Below are 24,880 nucleotides of genomic sequence, written 5' to 3'. Positions count from 1 at the left end.
GGAATATTCTTGCTGATTACACTCACGAGGTGGATAATCCCAGCTTAAACTGTACACAGTTTTCGCATTTGCAAAACAAACAGTCTATACTTGGTTTTCAACCTAAGTTTTAGTGACACCCTAGTTGGGAAAATGTTTATCCTCATATCTTAAACTCGGTGTCTGTCTTCTCTCAAAGACCAGGTAAACAGTAATAGGCTGGCTAGGTTTTCACCTTCTCTAACTCTCCAGAGTCAATACAAGGGAAGTAATCCCTGTTGGTGACAATCCTGTGGCTTTTCAGTTCGCTTATTCTGCTGTCCCCGGCGGGAGCAGGGGCTGGTAAAGGATTTTATCTAGTGGCTTTCAAACAGAAGAAGTGCTCTAGCCTTTATTCACATTAAGGGTTAATGGGGTGGTTTGTATTCACCCAGCAGCATCATAGCTGGTAGGCATACAGCTATTCAGCTATGATACCTATAGTTAGCCACATGCTCACAGGACTACGTTCCAATATCGGAACTCTCAATTTGCTCTATTATAAAATGAGTATCCAAAGGCTTCTGGCGGTAGGTGTGCTTTCTTTGTTTTATGTCAGCGACACCAGGCCATGATGTTTACGTGTTCCATCCGCTGATCCTCTCTGTTGATCTGAGGTCAGGGTGCCACATTCCGAGTCAGGCTTAGCCTTACAGGGGTGGTTATAGTTTATGTGCTGTGGAAATCAGGTAAACATCCTTTGATTTGTGGACATTCCCCGAAGGTGGAAGTTATTTATTACACCCAACGCTTAGCTTACAGCTAGACGTTTTCAGCCAGAACATTATACTTGCAGCCTCTCAGCAAGAAGCAGGACTGCATTATTGGGTTCACAGGTGATCACTTTGAGCCTACCCAGCTTTTCGCTTGTTCTACCACGCTAGAAGCGTTGGCTTATGCCTTATCTTCTAGTTCGAGGTTTTCAATAGCTTCCTACCAAAGAACACGCTCATTTCTTTTCTACACAGTTCTAAATTGCTCCTGGCAGAATTTCCTTTCGGTTACAGGAGTTTCTGTTTTGCAAAATAGGATACCAAGTTTCTACTGGTATCTTTGGTTCTCCTTGTTTGTAACATCTCCCATGTCTCAACAGGGAGATTCTTATCAAGGAAGGCTGATTTCATGGCTTTGGACGTGCATAGCACCCCTTTGCCTTAATTCACTAATTTACCTTTCGGGTGGTGCTTAGTCACATTGTTTTTATTAGTGAGTCAGTTGTTCTTCTTGGACAGAGGGTCAGAAAACCTGTAGAGATTCGGTCTCAGAATGCAGTGCTGTTGCATATTTGTAGCACTTATGCAATTCCCATATCCTAATGCAGGATAGGGGTCGACCTGTGTATGGTCGGAGGGGTGTTCCTTGTGCCATCCTATGGGCCAAGCTAGACCAACTTATTATTATTATTGTTATTGAGGGCCTAATGCCTTAGCAATCAATCCTTTAACAGGTAGAGTGGGTCACCTCAGGGTAATACCTTTGTGCTCTCCTGGTTAGGTCATAGGGCTCTCTAAGAGGGAGCCCAGGTTCTTTTCACATGTTAACCTGTTTTCTCTATCGGCTCTCAATCTAATGACCCTCAGGTGGATTTGTCCATAGCCAAGTCGGGTCTCCCTAGAACTTAGGAGGTGATTCACAGCTCCTATTTACTCGTGGGAGTTCAAGAGTTTCTAGGAGGGGGCGCATCCCAGCTAGTCTGGTGGTCCGCCGTATGTCTCGCAGAGCAGTGTTCTACTGTTTTAGAGGACTTGTGTTGTCGTCCCTCTTTTCCCGTTTTCAGAGCGGCCTCATCTCGTAGTTCTGCTCTTTTTGTTTTCATCATCTGGTTTGACGTTGTGGCATCGGATGGCTAACCTTTTCGGACAGAGAATCCTTGCAGGGAGATGGTTGCTACCTTCAATTCAGCGGTAGAGATTCTTCCTCAGCTGTTTTCTTTGGGCTAGAAATTATATTTGGTGTAAATTTCTGAAATTTCACACGTCCCACTCAGGAATCTTTTAAAGAGTTTTCTTTACCAGCTGGCTTCTATGGGGTCTACGCCCTTCTTCTTTCAGCGTGCAGCTTCCGTGGCTCTCTGTCTAGCTCAGCGGAAGGTTGTTTTGCTTAAGTGGTTTCTTTATGCTCAGCCCACCTTTGGTTGGTTGTAGATTTCCAGGGAGTCTAGTTCTCGTCATCAGGAGGCTTGCTTTGGCCTCCGGTGACTCTCTGAATTAGTTAAGCCGTTAGCTCATGGTTTGAGTGCTTCCTGGTATATATGTCGGGCTTACGTTGTTAGCTCTCTATATGAGTGCTCCCTCAGATATCGCTGAGTTAGTTAAGCTGTTTGCTCATGAAATGAGTGCTCCCTTGTTTATCTCTGAATGGTTTAAGCACTGTATCAGTGCTCCCTTAGATATCACTGAGTGACTTAAGCTGTTGCATCAGTGTATATGGTGGTTTTTTGTATATCATTGAGTGGATTGAGTTGTTAGCTCAATGCAGGCTGTTCTCTTGGATGTCACATCTCGTGGGGGATCTGGGGCGAGAGTGTGTATGGCTCTTCCTCATTTCCTTTACCAGAATCTTAGTGGCGGTTCAAGACATAATTGGTTATGACAATTAGTGCCTGCATTCCACTGACACAGAGATTGTAGTCCATCAATCTTGTGCCTCTTCTTTTTGTGTAACGTTTCTCCGACGGGAGATAGTTTGTGCTCTTGTTCGCACAGTTCCTGTTAGGAATTTAATGCCCATTTAGCCTCTCTAACGCTAAAGAGCGTAGGGGGGACAGGGTCTAGGTGGTCTCTTGCCACTGCATCATGACCAACATTCTGTCTGTACCCCTCTGCAGGTTCCAGTGACTTTTACAGTGCACTTTCCAGGAGGGTTGCAGCTTTTTGCACGCCACAAAAGCGTCATTCAATGGCGCAGTTGTACAGAGTGGCAGCATCTGTTTCTGCTGCATATTGTTTCTTTGTTGCATGCCTTTGCATTCACAAATGCAGGGTTTTGAACACAAAACATTGCGCACAGCCGTTCCAGAGCATTTCCGCCCTTGGACACAGCTTTGGTAGCTCCCCAAGGTAACGCAGTGTCCCCCAGTGGTAGGACAGAGAAAAGAGGATTTTTACTCACCGTAAAATCAGTTTCTCTTACTACACTGGGGGACACTGCGTGCCCTCCCTTGCTCTGAATGTAGTGCTATCTTTGGTGTTGCTTTCTAGATTGCTTCTTCTCTCTTCCTGGCTTGGTTATACAAAACTGAAGTCAGCTACAGAGGAGGGGCATAGTGGGGGATGAGTCAGGGAAACAAACAAGTTTATAAGTGCCTAACTCCAGACCCACCTACTATATCCCAAGGTAACGCAGTGTCCCCCAGTGTAGTAAGAGAAACTAATTTTACGGTGAGTAAAAATCCTCTTTTCTCTGTGAGTCTCTCTCCTGTAATGTTTTTCTTATTTTTCTCTCACTTTAAAAGCTGAGTTATTTATTTTTAGAGGGTGAATGTGCAAAAGTCTTGCAAATATAATACCTCTTTTATGTATGATCATTTACCAGTTACACTACAAAATGATCATACATACAGAGCATATATAAATCTTATCTTTACTGCCATGTCTCCATCATGGAGGGAGACGTGTATATGAAAAGTTCAAGTTCTGTGTTGTCTGGAGACATGCTGGTGGGGGCTGACCATAGGAAATTAATGTATGTACCTGGAGACTAAACATTTACACACTTCAGGTGTGTGCCAGATTAACTGTATTAAAGTGTGTATCTAGGAAATGATCATACATAGGATAAGGGTTAAATTTACAAAATAGCCCTATTAGGTCTACTTTCATTTAACACTGAAAATAAGCCAACAAGGACTTCTCCTTTTAAAATGATCTTTCTGTCTATGATAGTATAGTGATGCTTCTAATGTAGCATTATTAGAGACATTGTGATAAAACAATGACTGTTTTTTAAGGTGAAATGGAAACTGATGAACCAGATGATGAGTCTAGCCAGGATCAGGAGCTGCCTTCAGAGAATGAGAACAGTCAGTCAGAAGACTCTGTTGGAGGAGATAACGACTCAGAAAATGGATTGTGCACTGAAGAAACCTGCAAAGGACAATCACTCACAGGGCAGAAAAAACGCTTGTTTACATTCCAGTTTACTAATTTGGGTAATGCAGACATCAGTTATATCAAAGACGATACTCGGTACATTAGATTTGATGATAGACAACTCAGGCTTGACGGTAAGTCTGTTGTTTTATGTTACAAAGTCTATATTACAGACTTTAAAAATAAGTTTGTTATGGATGCTTTTATAAATACTTACAAGCTTTTAATGTCTTCAGGTTCCACATAGGGCAAATTGTCTTTAAAACATTGGAATTTCTGTTGGGTGCTAGAATGATATATATATATATATATATATATATATATATATATATATATATATATATATATATATATATATATATATATATATATATATACACTAGCAGAATACCCGGCGTTGCCCGGGATTTAAAGAATGTTTATTTACAAAAATCAATCTAAATATTAAACATACATGTAAATATCATGTTAAAATTGGACCAGTAGAAGGTGAAAAGTGAAAATGTTGAACTGTATATGATGGAACGAACCGATAAACAATTACTTCAAAACAGCTTGATAAACTATATTTCTCGTTTCTTTATTTGGGGCAAATACATACAAATTTCTTGGTGATCCAACTCTTGAGCACACAACGTAAAATTGTCCATGAGAAAAGCAAGGTGATTCCAAGTTGACTCCAGCTACATGTAAAGATTGTCCTTGGGCCTTATTGATAGACATGGCAAAAGCTAAACGAACTGGAAATTGTAGACGCTTAAATTGAAATGGCATATCAGATGGAATGAGAGTATGCGTGGAATGAAAGCATTGTCACCTTTTGCACAACCTGTCAAAATAGTTGCTTCAATGACATGAGAATGGAGCTTTTGGACTACTAATCTTGTACAGTTACAAAGTCTTGGAGGATTTAAATTTCTGAGAAGCATAATGGGTGATCCAATCTTCAGTACCAGGTTATGCGGTGGCATTCCGGGAGGTTCTAAAGAGTTTAAAAATTCAGTAGGATAGTGCACAGCCTCATTTTCTTCAACAACGGTATCTATTGATTTGTATAATATGGCTTCTCCAGGCAACTCTTCTTGAATCTTTAAGTTGATGTTGTTTACACAATTATTTTAGTTACTGGATGAAGCGGCATTAAACCATTCCCAATATTTAACAAATGATCAGCAAACTGACCGTCCATTGTGTTGCCATGCAGAGAAACTCTCATATTTGTGGTTAGTCGCAAAGTGCGAACATGCCTCCAAAGATGTGATGATTTAAGGCATGCATTAATTTCATCCGCCATTGTTCCTTTTGGAATGACCGGCAATGTTTGTCGAAAATCTCTAGCCAATACAACAGTGACTCCACCCATTAGTAAATCATTGCCTCTTAAAAATTGAGGTGTTTGATTGAGGGCCTGTTAAGCCTTTTTGTGTGACATGGTGCATTCATCCCATACAATGACCTGACATTCCTGCAGAATCTGAGCTTTTTCTGTTCGTTTAGTGATATTGCAGACGGGAGTTTCACTTTGGGCCAGATTAAGCGGTAACTTGAAAGCTGAATGTGCCATTCTTCCACCAGGGAGCAAAGTTGCAGCAATTCCAGAAGAGGCCACAGCAATAGCTATCTTGGAATGTACTCGAATTTTAGCAAGTAACAACTTGATGAGAAACGTCTTACCTGTTCTTCCGGGTGCATCCAGAAAAAATATATTTCCCCTTTTTTTTGGAACTTCTTCCAAGACATTGTTCCAGACATTCCAGAGTTATGGTGGTTTTCGATGATTTTTAGGTGTTACCCCCATCGCCACCTCCACCCTTAGGAGTGCTAGGGGTGTCTTGCACCCACAATATTTGTTGTCAGACTGTAAGTCATATGTGTACCAGGTTTGGTGTAAATTGTTCCAGACATTCCAGAGTTATGGTCGTTTTCGATGATTTTTAGGTGTTACCCCCCTTGCCACCCCCACCCCGTAATGAATTTCAATTTTAATTTTTTTTAGTTGCATCCGTCATGTTTTAATACACTCGTATGCAAAATTTCATGATCTTCGCTTGAAAAATGTGGATTTGTATAGAAAGACAGACAGGACAAATTTTCTTTTTTATATATTAGATATATATATATATATATATATATATATATATATATATATATATATATATATATATATATATATATATATACATATATATATATATATACATTTATAATATTGTTGGCCATATCTTTCTATAGAATACATTTCTGTTTTTAATCATACCATCACATGTTTAGGGAATAATTTTGCCTGTCTTATGCAAGTAATATTTCTATAAAGACTAATTTCCTCCTACTGTGCAGAATATTGCATTCATTAACAGTTTATTACATAAACTTTACTTTAGTTTATTGTCTTCTTCGTTATTTAGTTTTGGTGTAACATTCATTTACATCTTTGTTTATTCAGCAATGCTGTCGGCTGTAAATTTAAAAATGTGCTTAATTGTTAATACAAAACAGTCATTAATTTGTTATGTTATGTGTTAGAAAGCTCCTACCTTGCTTTGGATTGGGATGCCAAAATGAAGAAAAAATTCTTTGATGAAAATGCAGCAGAGGTACGTAATTGTGCTACTATACTGTAAACTATACAATACTATATACTCTACTATAACCTGATACTGAGTGTTCTGAATGGATATTCTGAATCTTGAAACATTTTTTTCATCTGACCTAGCAACAATTTAGACTAATGTTTCTTTCAAGAATATTGATCTAAAGGGATTGGACATGCATTAGTTTTTAATTACTGTCAAATTAGCCAGGAGAAATGTGTTTCCTGCATAATTAGGCTTTTTTTTGCTAATGAAGGATTTTTTTAAATAATGTACTATACAATACAATACAATTTTGTGGGGAATTAAACATTGAATTGTGAAGTTCAGTTGGTTTTTAATTATTAAGCATTGGTAGGTATAGTGATATGATAAATAAGTATCTGACAAGTCTAGCAGTCAGTTTAGAGTTGAATGAAGATGTGTAGAAATGAAAAGTACTTATTTCAATGTAGCTAGAACAAATAAAAATTTAATTATATAGGTACTGATGTTTTATCTACTCTGTAGTCTATTTTACCACAATTTAATTTATTATCCTTTATTTATGTAGTGCCTATAGTGCTTTACAGAAAATATTTAGTTGTTCACATCAGTAACCGTCTTAAGTTCACTGCCACATGAATACACACACAAACTAGTTTTTTTTTGTCAAGGGTTGGTTAGCCTACAAGTTTCTTTTTGAACTGTGGGAAGATACCAAAGCACCTGGAGGGAATCCAAGCAAACGCAGGGAAAACATACAAGCTCCACACAGATAGTGGCCAGGTTGGAATCAAACCCATGGCCCTAGCGCTGTGAAGCATCAATCCTTACCAGTGTGCCCATCTTGTTGTTTATATTTACAGTGAATTTAACTGGCATTCATAACATTACAGATTAATAGAATATTATTGCATCCATCTTAGCTAAATACTATTTCTTCAAATATTTCAGGATTTTGAAAAACATGAAAGTGTTGATTTCACGCCCCAGAAAAAGACCTTCATGAAATTAAAAGATTGTATTGAACTTTTTACAACAAAGGAAAAGCTAGGTGCTGAAGATCCATGGTAAGTTTAACCAGATCAAATTTGATCAATCATTAAAGGTTACCTGTAGAAGGTTTAGATTAGACCGAGTAATCAGTTTAGACAATTTTCAGTTACATTTTTATCTGCATTCTGCATAATCTAATTGGCATTGGTGTGCGGTTACAAAACAAAAAGACAAGTTGTCAGCGCTTATCCTTTAAACTGCATATCTGTGTGTGTCTAGCAAAATGAAAACATGAGGTATTAGTTCATATTTTGATCAAAAGACTTAAGCCTGCATCCCTAAGTCATTTTGTTTTGTATACATATATGGGCATTTTTATTGCCACGCAGCTGGTACCATATATAATGTGAGATATACCGAGCGCGGGCTTATTTTTTATTGGTGTGCAGTTGTCAGCCATGTGATCTTATTGAATGCAAGCCACCTATATGTATAGTCTCGTCCATCACTTATGTTGCCAAAGTGGACACTCATCCAGTCATTCTGCGATTACACGGTTTTTTTTTGCATAGCAAATATTACAATTCTTCTATTAAACAGATGTTCATACAGTGTGGATTGACTGCATGAAATGTGTTCAAAGTGCATTGCAAAGGCATTAAATAACTGCATGTCTTTCAGTGCCTTACAGAAAATGTATCAAAACTCATGTAGATTTTTGCCTTCACCACTTCTTTACTCTAGCAATGCTATCCGTCTTTTTCTTTACCACCATTCACTGTCCCATTATTCTAAAGAGAAATCGGCCACACTAGTACCACAGTAAAATGGGGAGTCAATGACTGAAGTTCTAGCTAAGTGTTGGTGCACATACTATACTTTGTGTTTTTTTAATGTCCTTGATATTTTCTATATCAATAGACGTATGTTATAATCGTGTTCTTTATTGATGTTTAGAAATCGTACAAACTTTGTAAGGTCAGTCCTCTCTCATGTTTATTCAGTTCTGACCATCATTTATTTATTTATTTATATAAACCTTTTAAAGGAATGTATAACACATATTTTAATAGTTGCAGTTCTTCTGAGGAGGGGCCTGTCTATTTTAAATACATGTCCATCTCCACCACAGTTGATTTTAAACAGTATATGTCTGCAGGTGACGTGACGATCGTAATGGGAATGTATTCAGAAAACACATACATATCTGTCCTCAGAAGAAAAAAATAATTTTACCTTTACTATAGATATTATTAAATACACTTTGTTAGAGAGTGCATCTAACAAATTAAGAAAATATTAGCAGGAAATACATAGTAATTGTCCAAGATGACCTTTTGACTGTGGACTTTCTTTATAATAAATGATCATGGAGTGTAGATACCTCAAAATCTTCATAATCCGGAATAAACAATGTGCCGATAAAGACTAATATGATTTGTAAGATACAGTGGAGCAAGTCAGGTGGACTGGGTCTTGTCATAGATGATTTTAACAGCCCTTCCATAAGGAAATCCACCCCTATCTTTAGCTATATGGGATTCTATTTACAGCAGGCATATGCGAATTACTTTCACTTTTACCTTTTATTTCCTTATTATTAAAATAATTACTTTTTGGGATCCCTGACCCATAAAATGAGTGAATTCTTTTAAAACAAAGTAATAGCACTGTGTGCAAGAAAGGTGCAAATAAGTAGGAAAAAGCACCTGATAAGTAGTGTCAATTCCATGAACTATTTTTTAATGAGCATATTGAAGTATCTTCAACATAACTTGCTGATGTGTTACTAATAATAAATGTTGCTGGTGATTTGAATTAATAAAAATATATTTTCTCTTAGGTATTGTCCGAATTGCAAAGAACATCAGCAAGCAACCAAAAAATTAGATCTCTGGTCATTGCCTCCAGTTTTAGTGGTGCACTTGAAACGCTTCTCATACAGTAGATATATGAGGGATAAGTTGGATACATTAGTTGATTTTCCTGTAAGGTAAGTAAAATTAAAATGAACATGTTCTCACAGTAAAGGGACAACATATGCCTGTTTGGAGTTGGAGGATGTATAAACTCAAATCTCTCTTATATCCTGTGGTGGACACTGATAATGTGGTACAGAGGGTCCAGGCACTTATAATTTTCTTCAAGTCTGAAACTCCTCCCCCCTTCAATTTCATCTCCCTGCAGAGAACTCCATTTTTTTCTAATGACCACAGGAGTATAGTGCTTTTCTGGAATCAGAATGCCCCAGGAGTGCTGCCCCAGTTCCTGTGAGGGACTGCCTCGGGGCGAGCTCCTGGACCCTGTCAGGTAGTGACCAGGAGACCCCACACTGCTAACACGCCATCAGGTACCGGACCATGCAATAGAGGTACAGCTTCAGATTTTTAGTCCCCTTTCTTGTGACTGGGAAAGTAGAGTCTAGTCATGGTTAGCCCCCGATATCCAGGGCATGCGGAGAAGTGCAGCGTTAAGGAGGCGTTTCAGTCCATACATAGCAGCCCATCACTAGGCACAACTTGGCCTCTGGATGGTGCCCATGCTTAGTGCTGAGCTCTTGGGGAGAGTTGCTAAACCCTAGACAGCCTAGTTCCTCCTCCTTAACAGCCTATCTTAACACAGGGAAGCCTATCTAAACTGTCATACATAAAGGAAGAGTTTGAGCTGCAGGTGTCTATCTCCTGAGGGAAGTATTGGAGTGAGAGTTTTTCTGTATGAGGTCTGTCTCCAATCTCTTGCTGTGGTTGTGTCTGTCTTTGCTGGATTCACTTTCCTGTCTGTCCGTTTACTGCAGCTGTCATGTTGTCTAATCTTAATCTCTTATGTTTGATAAAGGGAGTAATTCCAGAGTTAAATCTAAAGGAGAGCTGTCTGTTACATTTTATAAGTGTTCAAAATGTAATGCAAAATTACCTCAGGTTTATTAGACTAAACCCCAGGCAGCTTAGCTCCTCCTCATTTGCAGCCTTTTCTCACAGAGAAAAACCAGCCAAACATAGTCAGACTCGGGCATATGCAGCTCTTTCTTCTCCTCTGTATCTCTCCTGAGGGAAGTATTAGAGTGAGATAAGTTTTCTGTGGGTTCTGCCTCCACTCTTTAGCTTAGGTTGTGTCTGTCTTTGCAGGATTAATTTTCTGTTTGATTATAGCAAATGTAGCTTTGTCTCATGGTAATCTCTTATGTTTGCTCAAGGGTTAATTCTGGGGTTAAATGTGGAGGTGAGACATCTACTACATCTTAAGTGTTCAACATGTAGCTCAACATTATCCCAGGGTTTATCTGACACTGTTTTATGTGAGGCTGATAGCCAACTTCACTGCACACCTGCAGGGGGGTGCACTGATCTCTTAAAATCAGCCTGAGCTAAATCTTTGGCCCAGTCTATATCTGAGCACTCACAGCTTGTCATATATCCCTGTGGGATAGGTGAAGAAAATCTCTTTTGTCTCTTCTGCTAAAATCTAAGTGAGTCAGTTTATCTGAGTTCTCTCAGCTAGGGGTCATTCAACCTGGTAAGGACAGATTTTTAGATACTTTGCAATCTGGTAGATCCAGATCTGATTTACCAACTTTAGTTGAATGCGTTTGAGAGGCGTCCAAATATTGGGGAACATTGCTCTCGATGCTTGGCTCGTTGGATCTAGAATTCGACTTAAGTGGTCTGCTAGCTGCTTTTTCTCAGGAAATGTCTTATTTGATGTGGAACTGGATAAGATCATTACCCAGGAGAAGGATGGGGAAGAAGTAATTTCCCGACAGTCAATATATATAAGGTGCAGGGTCCCAAGTTTCAGTCTTTTCACACTGCAGGTAAAGCAAGTGACCAGACCTATGACCCTCGTGGAAGACAACATAGGACAGGCTTGGCTAACCTGTGGCACTCCAGGTGTTGTGAAACTACAAGCCCCAGGATGCTTTGACAATATATAGCAGCTTGTTGCTGGAAGGGTATGCTGGGACTTGTAGTTTCACAACACCTAGAGTGCCACAGGTTAGCCAAGCCTGACATAGGGCAATGCAGGCTTGGGCAGCTAAACAGACGACTTCCAAGGTCTGTCACCACGACAGGCAGTCTGCCTACCCAAATGTGCCTTTGGTGGGAACCTGCCTGTTTCTCTACAGGAATCAGTGGTTCAGATCCACTTCAGATTCCTGAGTAAGAGTCCTCATAGATCATGATAGATCTCAACTCAGACGTTTGTTCCTTGAGACTTAGTAAGACGTAGGACTCTACAGGAAGCTATTTAGACATTCATTACAACAGAGGTGGTCATCCCTGTGCCAGCAGACTAGAATTGAATAGGTTTCTATTTAAACCTCCTCTTGGTTCAGAAGCCAAGACAGAACCTTTTGGCCTAGTTTGAACCTCAAGGCTCTGAACATCCAGATTCGAGTGAGTTGATTCAAGATGGAAATGTTAAAATCTGTCACATCCAGCATGAAATGTTTCGATTCAAGATGGAATCCCTGAGATCTGTTATATCCAGCATGAAATGTGACAAATTTATGGACTGCATTTTAGTTTCTTCCCAGAGACTTGTCTTTCTTGGTCTGCTGTTCAATACCTGACAGCAGAGGGTCCATGGCCTTATCTGTGTGGAGTTTGTATGTTCTCCCTGTGTTTGCGCGGGTTTCCTCCGGGTGCTCTGGTTTCCTCCCACACTCCAAAAACATACTAGTAGGTTAATTGGTTGCTATCAAAATTGACCCTAGTCTCTACCTGTCTGTCTGTATGAGTCTGTCGGTGAGTGTGTGTCTATATTAGGGAATTTAGACTGTAAGCTCCAATGGGGCAGGGACAGATGTGGGTGAGTTCTCTGTGCAGCGCTGCGGAATCAGTGGCGCTATATAAATAAATGGTGATGATGATGATGAGAGGGTGCTCTTGCCTCAAGACGAAATACACTTCTTGTGTGGACTCTCTATTAGCACTCAAATAGATCTCTCTTCATTTGATCATGAAAATCCTTGGGTTAGTTGGTCTCGACCTTCAAGACCATGCAATTTGAATAGTTCTATTCAAGAGTTTCCAGATCAAGCTTATAGCGAAATGGAACAAATGTCACTAAAACTCGATCAACCAGGTCATCAAACTATCTCCAAAGACATACCACTCTATTCTTTGGTGGCTCAGAATAGACCACCTTAACAAGCTATTTGGGTTTAAACTATCATAACCAGGGATGCGTTGTTACTCTTTAATGTCAATTTACATGTCTCCAGCAGAAGCCAGGATTCCAGTAAATGTGCTAGCATGAAGAACGGTACTGAACACTGTCGTTAGAGGACATCTTTGGTTCAGTCAGACATTGCCACAGTAGTGGCATACATCAACCATCACAGAAGAACAAAAAGCTCCCTTACGATGGCAAATACCCACAAGATCATGTGTTGGGTGAACTTAAATGTTTCAGCATTGGCAGCAGTGTTCACTCCAAGGGTGGAAAACTGGGAACAAGATTTTTTGAGTGGGTTGTTATAATTGATTGAGTCTCTATTCTTTTGAAGTCCATATCCCAGATCTCTCTCTGTACAGCCTCTATACATTCCTCCTTTAGCTCCTAGGATGTGAATTTAGTCTTGATGGCATTACAGCGCTGCGGAATCAGTGGCGCTATATAAATAAATGATGATGATGATTACAGATCTCCGTACCTCATAGGAGGATAGAGCTATCCTGAGGACAAAACCATCCTTTCAGCCTAAAGTAGTCTCTCCTTTTCATTTTAATCTTGATATTGTAATCCTGGCATTGTGCCAAGATCACCATTCAGATTTCCCACATTGTTAGGGCTATGAAGATTTCTTTTCTTAAGACTGTTGAGTTTAGAAAAACTGATGAACTTGTTGTTCTCATAAGATGTGCACAAAAATGGTCTGCTTTAAAGCATACAATTGTTTCATGATTTACTTCAGAGATTAGACAAACTAACATTGGGGTGGGGAATCATATTCTTCACTATTTAATGGCACATTCTACCAAATCTGTGAGCGTCTTTTGGGTGGCTTGAAATGGAGACTGAGCTGAGCAGCTGCGTCGGACAACCACCTGATCCTCGGTTGATACATTCACTAAGTTTTCATGTCAAAATATGCTAGTTTTGGATGGAAGGTGCTGCAATATGCAATTCCAGTGTGTAGCCACCTGTAAGGGCAGATATTGGACTTCTCCAACATCCATATCTCCTATAAGATGTAAGAGAAAATGGGATTAATGTACTTATGTTAAACCCTTTTCTCTGACTCCCATCAGGGGATACAGCATGCCACCCTTTACTCTTGTCCTATAATGTTTATGAGGAATGTTGTTTCTCTCTCTCAGATCCTTTCCTCTATTCTCTCCTGTGGGGCTTGGTTAGAAAAATGCAGTGAAGGAGATTTAGAAGGGGAAGGAGTTGCATACTTAGTGAAGAAAATGTAAAGTGCCAAACTGCTGCCTGGACCTTCTATATTATATTATCAGTATCCTTCAAAATATTCAGAAAACAGGATTTAGCGCAAGTTTAAAAATCAAGTTTTTCCTGCCATATAAGTCTTATATATGCAAACAAATGGAACAGCTACATATAATTATTATTATCATAGATTTGAAAGGCACCACAGTGCTCTGCAGTGCCGTACAGTAGGACATACATAAAATAGGGACATATAAACTAGACAAAATAAATGTAGACATGAATACAAAGGGTATGGAGGACCTTTCTCATTAGAGAGCTTACAATCTAAGTTAAGGAGGACACAACTGAAACAAGAGGAGCAAATGAGGCTCAGAATGGAGATTGGGACAGTTGTGAGGTTGTGTTAGTGTGACTAGTATTAGCGGGGATAAGGTCACCTCTTAAGAAAAAAAAAAAAAAAAAAAGATGGTTTTCAAAGAGCGTCTAAAGATTTGAAGGCAGTGGAATAGTCTGATTGAGCGTGGTAGGGACTTCCATAAGTGTGGAGCAGCACGTGAGAGGTTGTAACCAGAGACGAGACATGGTGCAGGTCAAAGGTAGATCTAAGAGGGCAGGAGGGAGAGTGTTTTGAGATGTATGCAGGGGTAGTGTTGTTGAGGGCTTTGTAGGTAAGGGTGAATAATTTGAGTTTGCAAATCTCTACACTGGCTCCGTGTCCTCCAGAATCAAAGTAGTGCATCAGATGTGGAGCGGTGAGAGAGTTAGATAAGTCTTGCAGCAGCATTTAGATAAATACATTCATACATAAATGATTGAATATTGCATATAATGCAGCTCTGTTCAAAAATGGAACAAAGTTGACCTCTGCCTCAAATTCAAGGAGGGAGTGATGGAAGAGACTGCGTGGTAATTATTAGTAACATTTCCATTCTCCTCCACACCCATAGGCAGATATGGAGATAAGAGCGAATTTGCCACTTTTTTCATCCATATTTTCCTATATATGTAGACCCTAAAGTTTTTTGCACAGCAGCAAAAAAAGAGACCAGGTATATGAACCTCACCCAACTGTTTTGTCTGCTCCAATGTAATTACAAAATGAGAGCCAAAGCGTAATATCACAATAATTTTCAGAAGTTGCTTAAGTAGCGCATGAATTTTTACATCTGCATCTATGTCGCACAGTTATATTGCATGCATAGAGATTGCATACACATCTCAGACCAGATTCACCCTTTATTGCGTTGTAGGATAGACATACAGGTAAAGTCAGACTTGTCTGTTTCAAATTATTCATCTTATGTCATATCACGGGTGGTTAGCATTTCATATATAACATAACCTTAACATAACATTTCTCTGCAGTGTTGATTAATTTGTGGCTTTTTAATGGATTTTCTCTTATGTCCTTTTTCCTCAAACAGTGATTTGGACATGTCAAAGTTCCTCATTAACCCAAATGCAGGACCTTGTTGCTACAATTTAATTGCTGTGTCAAACCACTATGGAGGAATGGGAGGTGGACATTGTAAGTCAGTTTTAGTTTTGTTTTTTACAACTTTAATAAGTTTAGCAATAATGTTTTTATTGAAATATTTGACCACCTGAGAAAAAGGCCATGCCCCTAAAATATTTTATTTTAACTCCAATGCTCTTTGATTACATTTACTCCTAACTTAGACTTTTTAATAGTCAGTCATTGTCCTCTTGGAGAACTTTTTCAATTGACCTTCATTGCATCAAGTATTTCACCCAGTTCTTGTGCAAATCATGGAGTCTGCAGGTGCTCCTCATCTGGACAACAAGCATCTCCTCTCTAAAGCCACCTGCTGATTCCTGAGCAAAAGTTGCACAGTCCTTATAAGGGACAAAAGGAGTCAGTGTTTCAGCCATGGTGGAGGGAGACCAGCTGTTTCTAGAGGATGTTGAGCTCTGGAAGATCCTTGGAGGTCCAGCTGCTTGGTTGTCTCCTTTAACATGATCACTGTCAGTTCCCTCTTCTAGGGTACCTTCTGTCAAATGAACTTCCCTCCCATGTCAATGTTGCCCTCCTCATTCATCACTGCACAATGATATCAATGCCTTAGTCCTGGCACTGGACCCTGAGTTCTGCCATGAACAATCCTGTGCATCCTCCTGTGCTGCAGTAAATCCTCTTCTGTGAAACTCTCTTTTCCTGAAGCTGAAGTCTTCAGATAGCTCCTGGATTTATCCCAGTGCTTGCCACCAGCTAAAACTGAATGTGATCTGACGTGATAGGTTAATTTGGACGTAATGTGATCAACTTATTCTGCCACGCTCCGCCACACTTACAAAATGTAGCTTCAGCAACCCTGAGTGATCCTTAGGGTACCAGTACCTAATTACTCTCACAACTTTTTGTGTCCGTCTGTGTGTGAATTGTCAACAGTTCTTGTCGCCTGTACATTTTTAACTACCATATCTTCATAAGTCTCTCACTACAAATACCTACCTCACAATTCCATCACTGTTTGTCCATTTCAGAGGCTAATTGTCTCAATTACATCCTATCTATGAAACACTTACTGAACTCGACTGCCGTCCCACTTCCTCCCAATACACTAGTCAGTCTTGGCAGCTTTTGCTACACACTAGAAACCTTTCAGTTGTAGATAAGTCTATGTGATGTTAAATACTTTTGTGCCATAAAAGACAAAAGCATTATAGGAGTGTTACCTTTATTGGCTAACCAAAAAAATTATTATTATATTTGCTAGCTTTCAGAGCACAGAGGCCCCTTCATCAGGCAGCTTTACAAATGAATGACAGAAACAGGCGCAACATTTAAGTGCTGTTACATGAAGAAATTTGTACAGGGGGGGGGGGGAATATATCATTACGATAAGCTAAAGTAATAAAACTGAGGTTTTCGTTACAGATGGAAGCGTAAAGTCCTATGAATTCAGAGATCTGGATTCAAATTTCTTGATGTAACAGCTCTCAAATGTTGTGCCTATCTCTTAGTCATTCATTTGTAAAGTAGCCTGATGAAGGGGCCTCTGTGCTCTGAAAGCTAGCAAATATAATAATATTTTTTTTGGTTAGCCAATAAAGGTATCACTCCTATAATACTTTAGTCTTTTTTGACACAAAAGTATTTAAAATTTATTATTGGAGTTCCGCGATTGCCAGAAAAAAATGTATGTGATGTTAAAAATATTTTTTTTGCTATACATAGTTGTATATAAGGTAACTTGCAGACATCTAGTTTGGATATCTTCATTCTTGGATCTAGAACTATGTAGACTTTTCCACACCAAATAGGATCAGTGCATAATAATAGGAATTGGCATTATAGGTTTCTTGAATAAATAATAAAACTGCCAGAGTGGTCAATTATAGTTATACAAAGAACAAAGTGAATCCAGAACATAACAAAATTGCAAAACAATTCTATTTAATGTGGTTTTACAGGTATTAAAATATTTAGGGGTGAACATTTTTGAAGACTACATCTCCAGGAGGCAGATCATTCTAGGGCTGTGTTTGCCATTGTCAGTGAATACAATTATCCTTTTTGATGGCATTCAAGCTCTCCACATTGTAAAGGGATATTACACATGGTAATAGTATTAAATGTTATAAGGTAACATTAAAAAAAAAAAAACAATGTTTAGTTGAGTTAGGGGGTAACATTTAAGAAACAAAACAACAAAAGCTGGCAATAGTGACGGACATAACTTGCAGTGCTATGGTAGTTGACAATCCTAATAATGCTTAATTTGCAGTGTTCTTTGTTTGCTGGCAGTCCCTGTTCAAATAGCTACACATTTCAGCACTGATATTTAGATGTCCATAAGACTGTCTTAATGCTGGAACTTTGTATAACACATCTATTAAGTAGGGTGGTTTCCAAAAAGTCTAATAGCTGATTTATTATTTGCTGTCTGGAAGAGTGGTGGTTATTATGGGTCTGATCTGGTTGGCATGCTGCACCATATTCAAGCATGTTGTTGAATAGAAGCCCTTCCAAGGACTGGACCTGACATTTATGATTATTCAACTTGAGAATCTGCTCAAAATTTGCTAATGAATGATTTTAGCCTACATACTTTACCCATCAGATCACATTTAAAAACTTCTTTTTCTTTTGTTACAGTGGATTGATATTACATAATGTATTGACTCAACACTGCTCTTTACAAAGCTACATCACTGGAAAATAAATATTGCTTTTGCATGAGCTCTTAAAGGATAACTCGCTAGGATATTTACCATACCTTTAAAAAATAATTTTGGTTAGTTTGTCATTAATCAATTCTTCAAACCTACAAACAGAAACCGGATTCATTTGATCTGTTTAATTTTCTGAAAACCTACATGTCTACATGTGTATTTCTGTGTTTTTTTTGTGTGGTTTGATTTATGTCATTTGATGTGTATCCTTTTTAAATATGTATTAAAATCAACTGGTGTAATAGCAACATCTGAGAATTGTACTAAAGTGACATCCACACAACAGAAACAGAGCTTTTATGTTTAAATAATCTGTTCTTCTCTTCAAAGAAAATACAATGTTTGTCTTTTCACCATTTTGTCTTTTTCCCTAGATACAGCCTTTGCAAAAAATAAAGATGATGAAAAATGGTATTATTTTGATGATAGCAGTGTTTCATCTGCGTCTGAAGATCAGATAGTGGTGAGTATTCTATATTTTATAGTTAACTGCTATTTGATTCATATTTACTATACTTCCCATACAATATCTGGTTCACCCTTAAACCATTTGTACAGGGCTCTTTACCTGGTGGCCTTCCAAGATTTCCACCTTTCCCTAGCACTTAAATGTCTTCTTTTTATGAAATACTTGGATTTCATGGGATCCAATCTATAGTTGATACATGCTTTGTCTTTATATACACAGCAACTTTGGATACAAATTATTTTATATTTGACCCAAGTTATATCCTTGTGATATTTGTATGCATTTTTACTTTTCTATTTCACATTTACAAAACATGTTGCACAAAACTTTTCATTCAAATATATTGCATACAGTACCATTATATCTATTGACCTAGGAGTTGCCAATTAAAATGGGTAACTTTTTTCCCCCACAGTCCAAAGCAGCATATGTTCTTTTCTATCAACGTCAAGATACTATCAGTGGGACTGGCTTCTTCCCTCTGGACCGAGAGGCTAAGCAAGGTGCTTCAGCTGCCACGGGTGCCCCACCGGAGAGTGATGAGGAGACAAATGAGAATGAAAATGACATAGAGAATGAAAATTGTATGCATACCAACTAAAAAGAGGCCTCTGATCACATACCTAGGAATGAAGATCACTTTTAATAAGATGAAATGTCTGCGAGCATTTTTTTTCTTTCTTTGCCCAAAAAAAGAGGAGTATCAGCTGGCAGAATGTAAACTGTTTGTTTTTGTTTATTTCTTTTACTTTTTTTTGTTGCAATTCTCCATAAAAGGACAATGCAATGGAAGCTGTGATTGAACAATCTCTACTTAATATAGACTTGTATTTAAGAATGAACAAAAGTTGTCTTCTTAGTTTTTGCTGCTCTCATAATTAGTTGAGGTTAGTTTATGTTATTACATTACATATCTCAAATCCTCAGCTGCTCAGGGTCCTGTATTTTATTTCTTCAAAATGCATTAAAGGCTCATAAGTGCAGGACAATAAATAGTTGTTTTCTGATCTGCTGAGCTCATGAGGGTGGAAAGAGTAATAGATACTATGTTATCACTTGCTCAAGTATTATTATTATTATTATTATTATTTTTTCTAAGACAGAAACAGAGCCAGTTCTGCTTGTTTTGGGGGATTTTTCTGTTGTTTTTTTGTTAGTTTTATTTTGTTTTGTTTCTCCTAAAATATACAGGTTTAATTTACTCTGGAATCAGTGCAAACCACTTAACATCTGAATAATAATTGCTGGGATATCAAAGGTGTTTTAGCCTTTTGAGATATAGTTTTACTTAAAGCTGTGTACTGGATTTGGATTTCATAATGCTGTGTCAAAATTATTTTTCAATTGAATGTAAGTTTCTCTTGTCACTTGTTGAATTGCTGTTCTATTTGCTGATCTATTTGCTTAACATTGGTGCATTTTTATGAAATTTCTGTAAAGTCAGACGTTAAACTTTGTGTTTGTAAGTTCTTCCCCATCAGAATTTTAGTTGGGGATCTTGGAGCTCTTCAGTGATAGTGTAAATTTAAACATTTATATAATGGCACCAGTGCCTGGGACAATGACTGTGGACTTATCTTAAATGGGATGTTCTTTTTTTTTATTTTATTTGCATTTTAAGATGTTTGACTTTATCCAGGTCAGTGGAATTTGTATGCTCCCTTTAAAAGTCACCATGGCCTTACAACTGATCTCAAAGGGTAAATTGTTAGAGAAATAGGAAAACTGACATTTGCATGTTCAATTATCAGAACTGTGTATATTGCATACAAGCCTTGGATATCATGTTGGCTAACTGCATTAAAGGGTCCAGGTTGCCAAAAAATATAAAACATAGGACATTTTGTAAAACAAGTTGTTTATTTGCTGCTTTACCGGTGATCTTGTTTGAAGAATGTATTGTTGTTTTGTATACTGCCTATGAAAGGCCTCTGTAAATGTTGGGACACGCTTTAAATATCTACTACCTGAGAGGAATTTCTTTAATGTTGCAGCAGAGGAGAAATAATTAAGAAAATAAGGGGGAAAAAGTAGAACGTTCTCAACTTAAACCAATGTAATAAAAATACAATAGGTTTTAAATTGTGTATTGTAAATAAAAGTTCACTCTGTGAGTGCACATTTTGGTAAATTATTTTATTTATATATTAGCATTAAGAACACAAATAAATGCATTTGACCAGGAGACATAAGGGTATGGCTTTGCTTTATAGCTCAATATTAAAGCTGATGTGATATCCTGGTATTTTAAAGCTGCTTTGTATTTCTTTTTTTATGTCAAATGTTAGCCTTCTGCATGACGGAGGTAACAGGTTTGTCTGCACTTTAAGTTCACTTGGGTTTACATTTAATGCATGATTAATTTATTTATATACATTTCAATAAAGTTGTTGAAAGCCTTTATGTAGTCCGTTTTCTTTCCTATACTGTATTTTGAGTCTCACCTGAAAATTTCAAACAATTGTTTGTGCATATAACAAGGGGGAGTCTTTTAAAATGTAGAGTACGATAAAGAGAAAGTAATAGAATATGTAATGTGAAAGTAAGGCCACATTGTCCTTTCCTCAGTATATTAGACTTCTTTTTCATTTTGAGGTTAAAATGTCATTTAGAATGTTGTTTGTTTTACTAAAGATTAAAACTACTGCATTTCTATTTTGCTTAAGTTTTTGTCTTTTCTTCCCCTTTGTTTTGGCAGTTCTGTAAAAATGCTGTTAATTTTGGGCTAATTTAAAACCACAATCCGTTTTGTTCCTTTACAAGTCATCTGGAGTTTGTGCTACGAAATAACATTGGTATTTTATTTTCAGAATTTATGATTGAATTACCACACTTTTAAGGACAATTTAGTCCTTCTTTGTTCCTATCACACATTTAAAAATGAAAAACGTATATACAGGATTGCACTACAATCTTCAAATTGTACGTAACTTATCAAACATGTCTCATACAATTGTCAAATTTAAAACATAAAGCCAAAGTAGCTGCTCCAGAATGAAAAAATACTGGAGTATACTGCTACGATAAATTACATTTCTCCTTCATCCAATCTGGGGGACACTGCTACCATGGGGTTGTAGCTGGGGAGTGTGGCGTTGGCACTTAACTAGTTAAACTGTGGCTACTGACAGACTCCTCCCCTCTGCAATCCCCTGTAGCTAGTCAGTGTAATCTAAGTGCCCAAAGAGTTGGACTGACTATTATTTTGCTGCTGTTTACCTTATTTTTATAGGCTGTTTTTCTTTCTAGGTTAGTGTAGAAAGAAGATAAGAAGACTGGGACAACAAGGCTGCATTACTTACAGGGGCTGCAGCGCTATCAGGTCAGGAGAGCGGAGGCTCTCACAAAAACCACCTGTCTTCTTTGTATTGATGCTGGCACGCGAGAGCGGGGAGAAAAAGCTCTGTGGAGCATAGAGCGCCGGAATCCAGAAGCAATGGCCGCCACCATCTTGGAAGCTACCAAGTCCCCTCCTCAGATGGGAGAGGGGACGGAGCTACTTTGGATAATACATTTAATGCATTAAGAAATAGGCAGTTTCCGTGCTTAATGGTAGAAGTGCCGCAAACAAACTCTTACAAGCACTCAGGAGACCCGCTGGACGCTGCAGACAGGAAAGAGTTATTATAGAGCTCCCCTTGTCTTAATTGGCAAGTTGATTTCTTTCACAGGGCCAAAGCATCGACTTGGGAAGGCAACTTTGCAGTCAAACTCAGACTTGGCTGCTGCTGGACTCCCTCCTGCCTGCTCAATATTAGCCTGGATAGGCTAAGTATTATTCATTCTCTATATTACACTGTACTTGCGATATAAGAGGACGTATATTGTGTTTTAAAAGAAATATAGTGTTGTAGGTACATAATTTAATATATTGTTTTCTACTCACTAAAATGTATACATATATAATTTGCTTATAAAAATAAATCTGAGATTACTACTGGTGACTTTCTCAGGGATTAGTAGTATTCTTAGGTGTCGCTCTGTGCCTTTGTGTTTGTATACTATACTTTCTGTGAAGATACCGCGTCTAACGTAACCTTCTGCACCGCACAGCTGGCCTACCCGGTACCTACCCAAGGTTCAAAATCACCCAGGCAAATATCCAAAATAATACAAATAAGTATATTTGACAAAATGGTAGCACAAAACAGCAATAATCCTCTTTTAACTTGCAACAAATAACACTACAGTCTCACACAGACAACATACAGGGTATAATGAAATCAACTCGCCAGTATGCTTGTCACTCTCAGGGACTACTGTCTACCAATCCAAGCTTATCCCCCCTCTCTCCTTTAAGGCTATTATTATTATTATTAATTTTTATTTATAGGGCGCCATTAGGTATCCGTAGCGCCGTACAGGGACAGACAGAAACACGATACAGGGTGAGACAGCGCAGTACAGTTAACAGAAATCACAGTAACTCAGAAGCTCAATGAACAGCTAGATTAGAGGTGAGCACCCCCAGCGAGGTAGAGACGGGCTGGAGGACCTCACGGAGGAGACGAGCTGGAGAGCAGAGTTAAGGTCGTGGAGAACAGAAGGAGAGGAGGCCCTGCTCGGAGGAGCGTACAATCTAAGGGGAGGGTAGGATGGGCAGAGACACAATGGTAGGAGGAGGGAATGGGGAGAACGGAGGCAGAGACGGAGAGGGCGGGGGAGAGGAGAATGAAAAGGAGGGAAGTAGAAGGGGGGCAGGAGAGGGAGGGGGGTAGGGGGAGACTGGGAGGAGGTCAATGGGTGGGGGACAGAAGGGCTTTAAGGAAGAGGTGGGTTTTTAAGGCCCGTTTGAAGCTGGACAAGTTAGGGGAAGTTCTTATGGAGCGGGGGAGCTGGTTCCAGTGGAGGGAGGCAGCGCGGGAGAAGTCTTGGATGCGAGCATGGGAGGAGGTAACCAGGGGGGAAGAGAGATGGTGGTCGTTAGCCGAACGAAGAGGGCGGGATGGAGCGTGAATGGAGATAAGGTTGGAGATGTAGGAAGCAGTGGAGTTGGAGAGGGCCTTGAAAGTAAGAGTGAGGAGCTTGAACACGATTTTGTAGGGGATGGGTAGCCAGTGGAGGGATTGGTAGAGGGGGGAGACAGAAGAGGAGCGGCGAGAAAAGAAAATGAGCCGAGCGGGTGCATTGAGTACGGAGCGAGATGAGAGCGGGGGAGGCCAGTAAGGAGGAGGTTACAGTAGTCCAAGCGGGAGATAATAAGAGAGTGGACAAGGGCTTTAGTGGCATCTTGGGAGAGGAAGGGCCGGATGCGTGCGATGTTGCGCAGCTGGAAGCGGCAGGATTTGGCGAGAGAGAGGATGTGAGGGACAAAGGAGAGAGGAGTCCAGGATGACGCCGAGGCAGCGAAGTTGAGAAACGGGAAATAGAGGAGTTGAGAGCAGTGATAGAAAGGTCGGAAGGGCAGGGGGAGTGAATGGAGGAAAGACAATAAGTTCGGTTTTTGTGAGATTGAGTTTGAGGAATCTAGAGGACATCAGGAGGAGATGGCGGAGAGGCAGGTGGACACCCTGGAGAGGTGTGGCTACTAGCAAAGGTAGCAGCCTTGAGTCACTGTCACTCTGCTTTCGGCGGGCACACAGCTCCTGGAGAGGTAGATCAGGGCAACGGCAGTATCCAGGGACCGATTGTCCCGTTCCTGTCAGGGGTAGAGATCTATATCTCAATGCCAGCCTGACTTCAGCTATTATGAATGCCAATTTGCTGTCCTCTAGAGCTCTCTTTTAAGCCCAAAAATGACTTTGTCAGCAATTTCAGGACCTGCCTGATTGTTCCTTTTCTGTGTTTACCTTTTCACAGGTAAACATACAGCCAAAGGGATAGGAGATGAATCACTCCTGATTTAATTAGGGACAGGTATTGTTCTGTGGCTATACAGCAGAGTTTGTTAAAACAGGAGAGATCACAATCGAGACACATTTACATTTAAATGCTTAATGCAGTCCTCTGTAATAAACATGGAGCTCGCATCTAAAAGACAAGAGACCCCTGTACGTTCATACAGGACTGGTGGACAATAACCCTTTGAACTAGACTGAGACAATGGACTAGTCTGCAAGATAACTATATATGCTGGCAGACCTTTTACTACTTACAAAATAGAATATACACAAGTCTAAATATGACAGAAATATGGG

The 24,880-nt window shown here is 39.1% G+C and overlaps 1 protein-coding gene across 5 annotated transcripts in view; it reads left to right on the top strand.

Moving 5' to 3' along the window:
* The window catches only part of USP15 (ubiquitin specific peptidase 15), a 97,803-nt gene extending 76,659 nt beyond the window's left edge, over positions 1-21,144 (top strand). For all 5 annotated transcript variants that reach the window (XM_075209596.1, XM_075209594.1, XM_075209595.1 and 2 more), the window contains 7 exons: positions 3,968-4,243; positions 6,633-6,703; positions 7,637-7,752; positions 9,522-9,671; positions 15,502-15,605; positions 18,649-18,737; positions 19,159-21,144. In XM_075209596.1, the coding sequence (XP_075065697.1) occupies positions 3,968-4,243; positions 6,633-6,703; positions 7,637-7,752; positions 9,522-9,671; positions 15,502-15,605; positions 18,649-18,737; positions 19,159-19,344 (992 nt within the window). In that variant the 3' untranslated portion in view covers positions 19,345-21,144. The remainder of the gene's footprint in view (positions 1-3,967; positions 4,244-6,632; positions 6,704-7,636; positions 7,753-9,521; positions 9,672-15,501; positions 15,606-18,648; positions 18,738-19,158) is intronic.
* Positions 21,145-24,880: the final 3,736 nt, after the last annotated feature.

Source organism: Mixophyes fleayi, chromosome 4 (genome assembly GCF_038048845.1).
Source record: "Mixophyes fleayi isolate aMixFle1 chromosome 4, aMixFle1.hap1, whole genome shotgun sequence".
Classification (NCBI taxonomy): domain Eukaryota; kingdom Metazoa; phylum Chordata; class Amphibia; order Anura; family Limnodynastidae; genus Mixophyes; species Mixophyes fleayi.
Note: the sequence above shows the minus strand (reverse complement) of the source record. Positions and strands in the feature narration are given on the sequence as shown.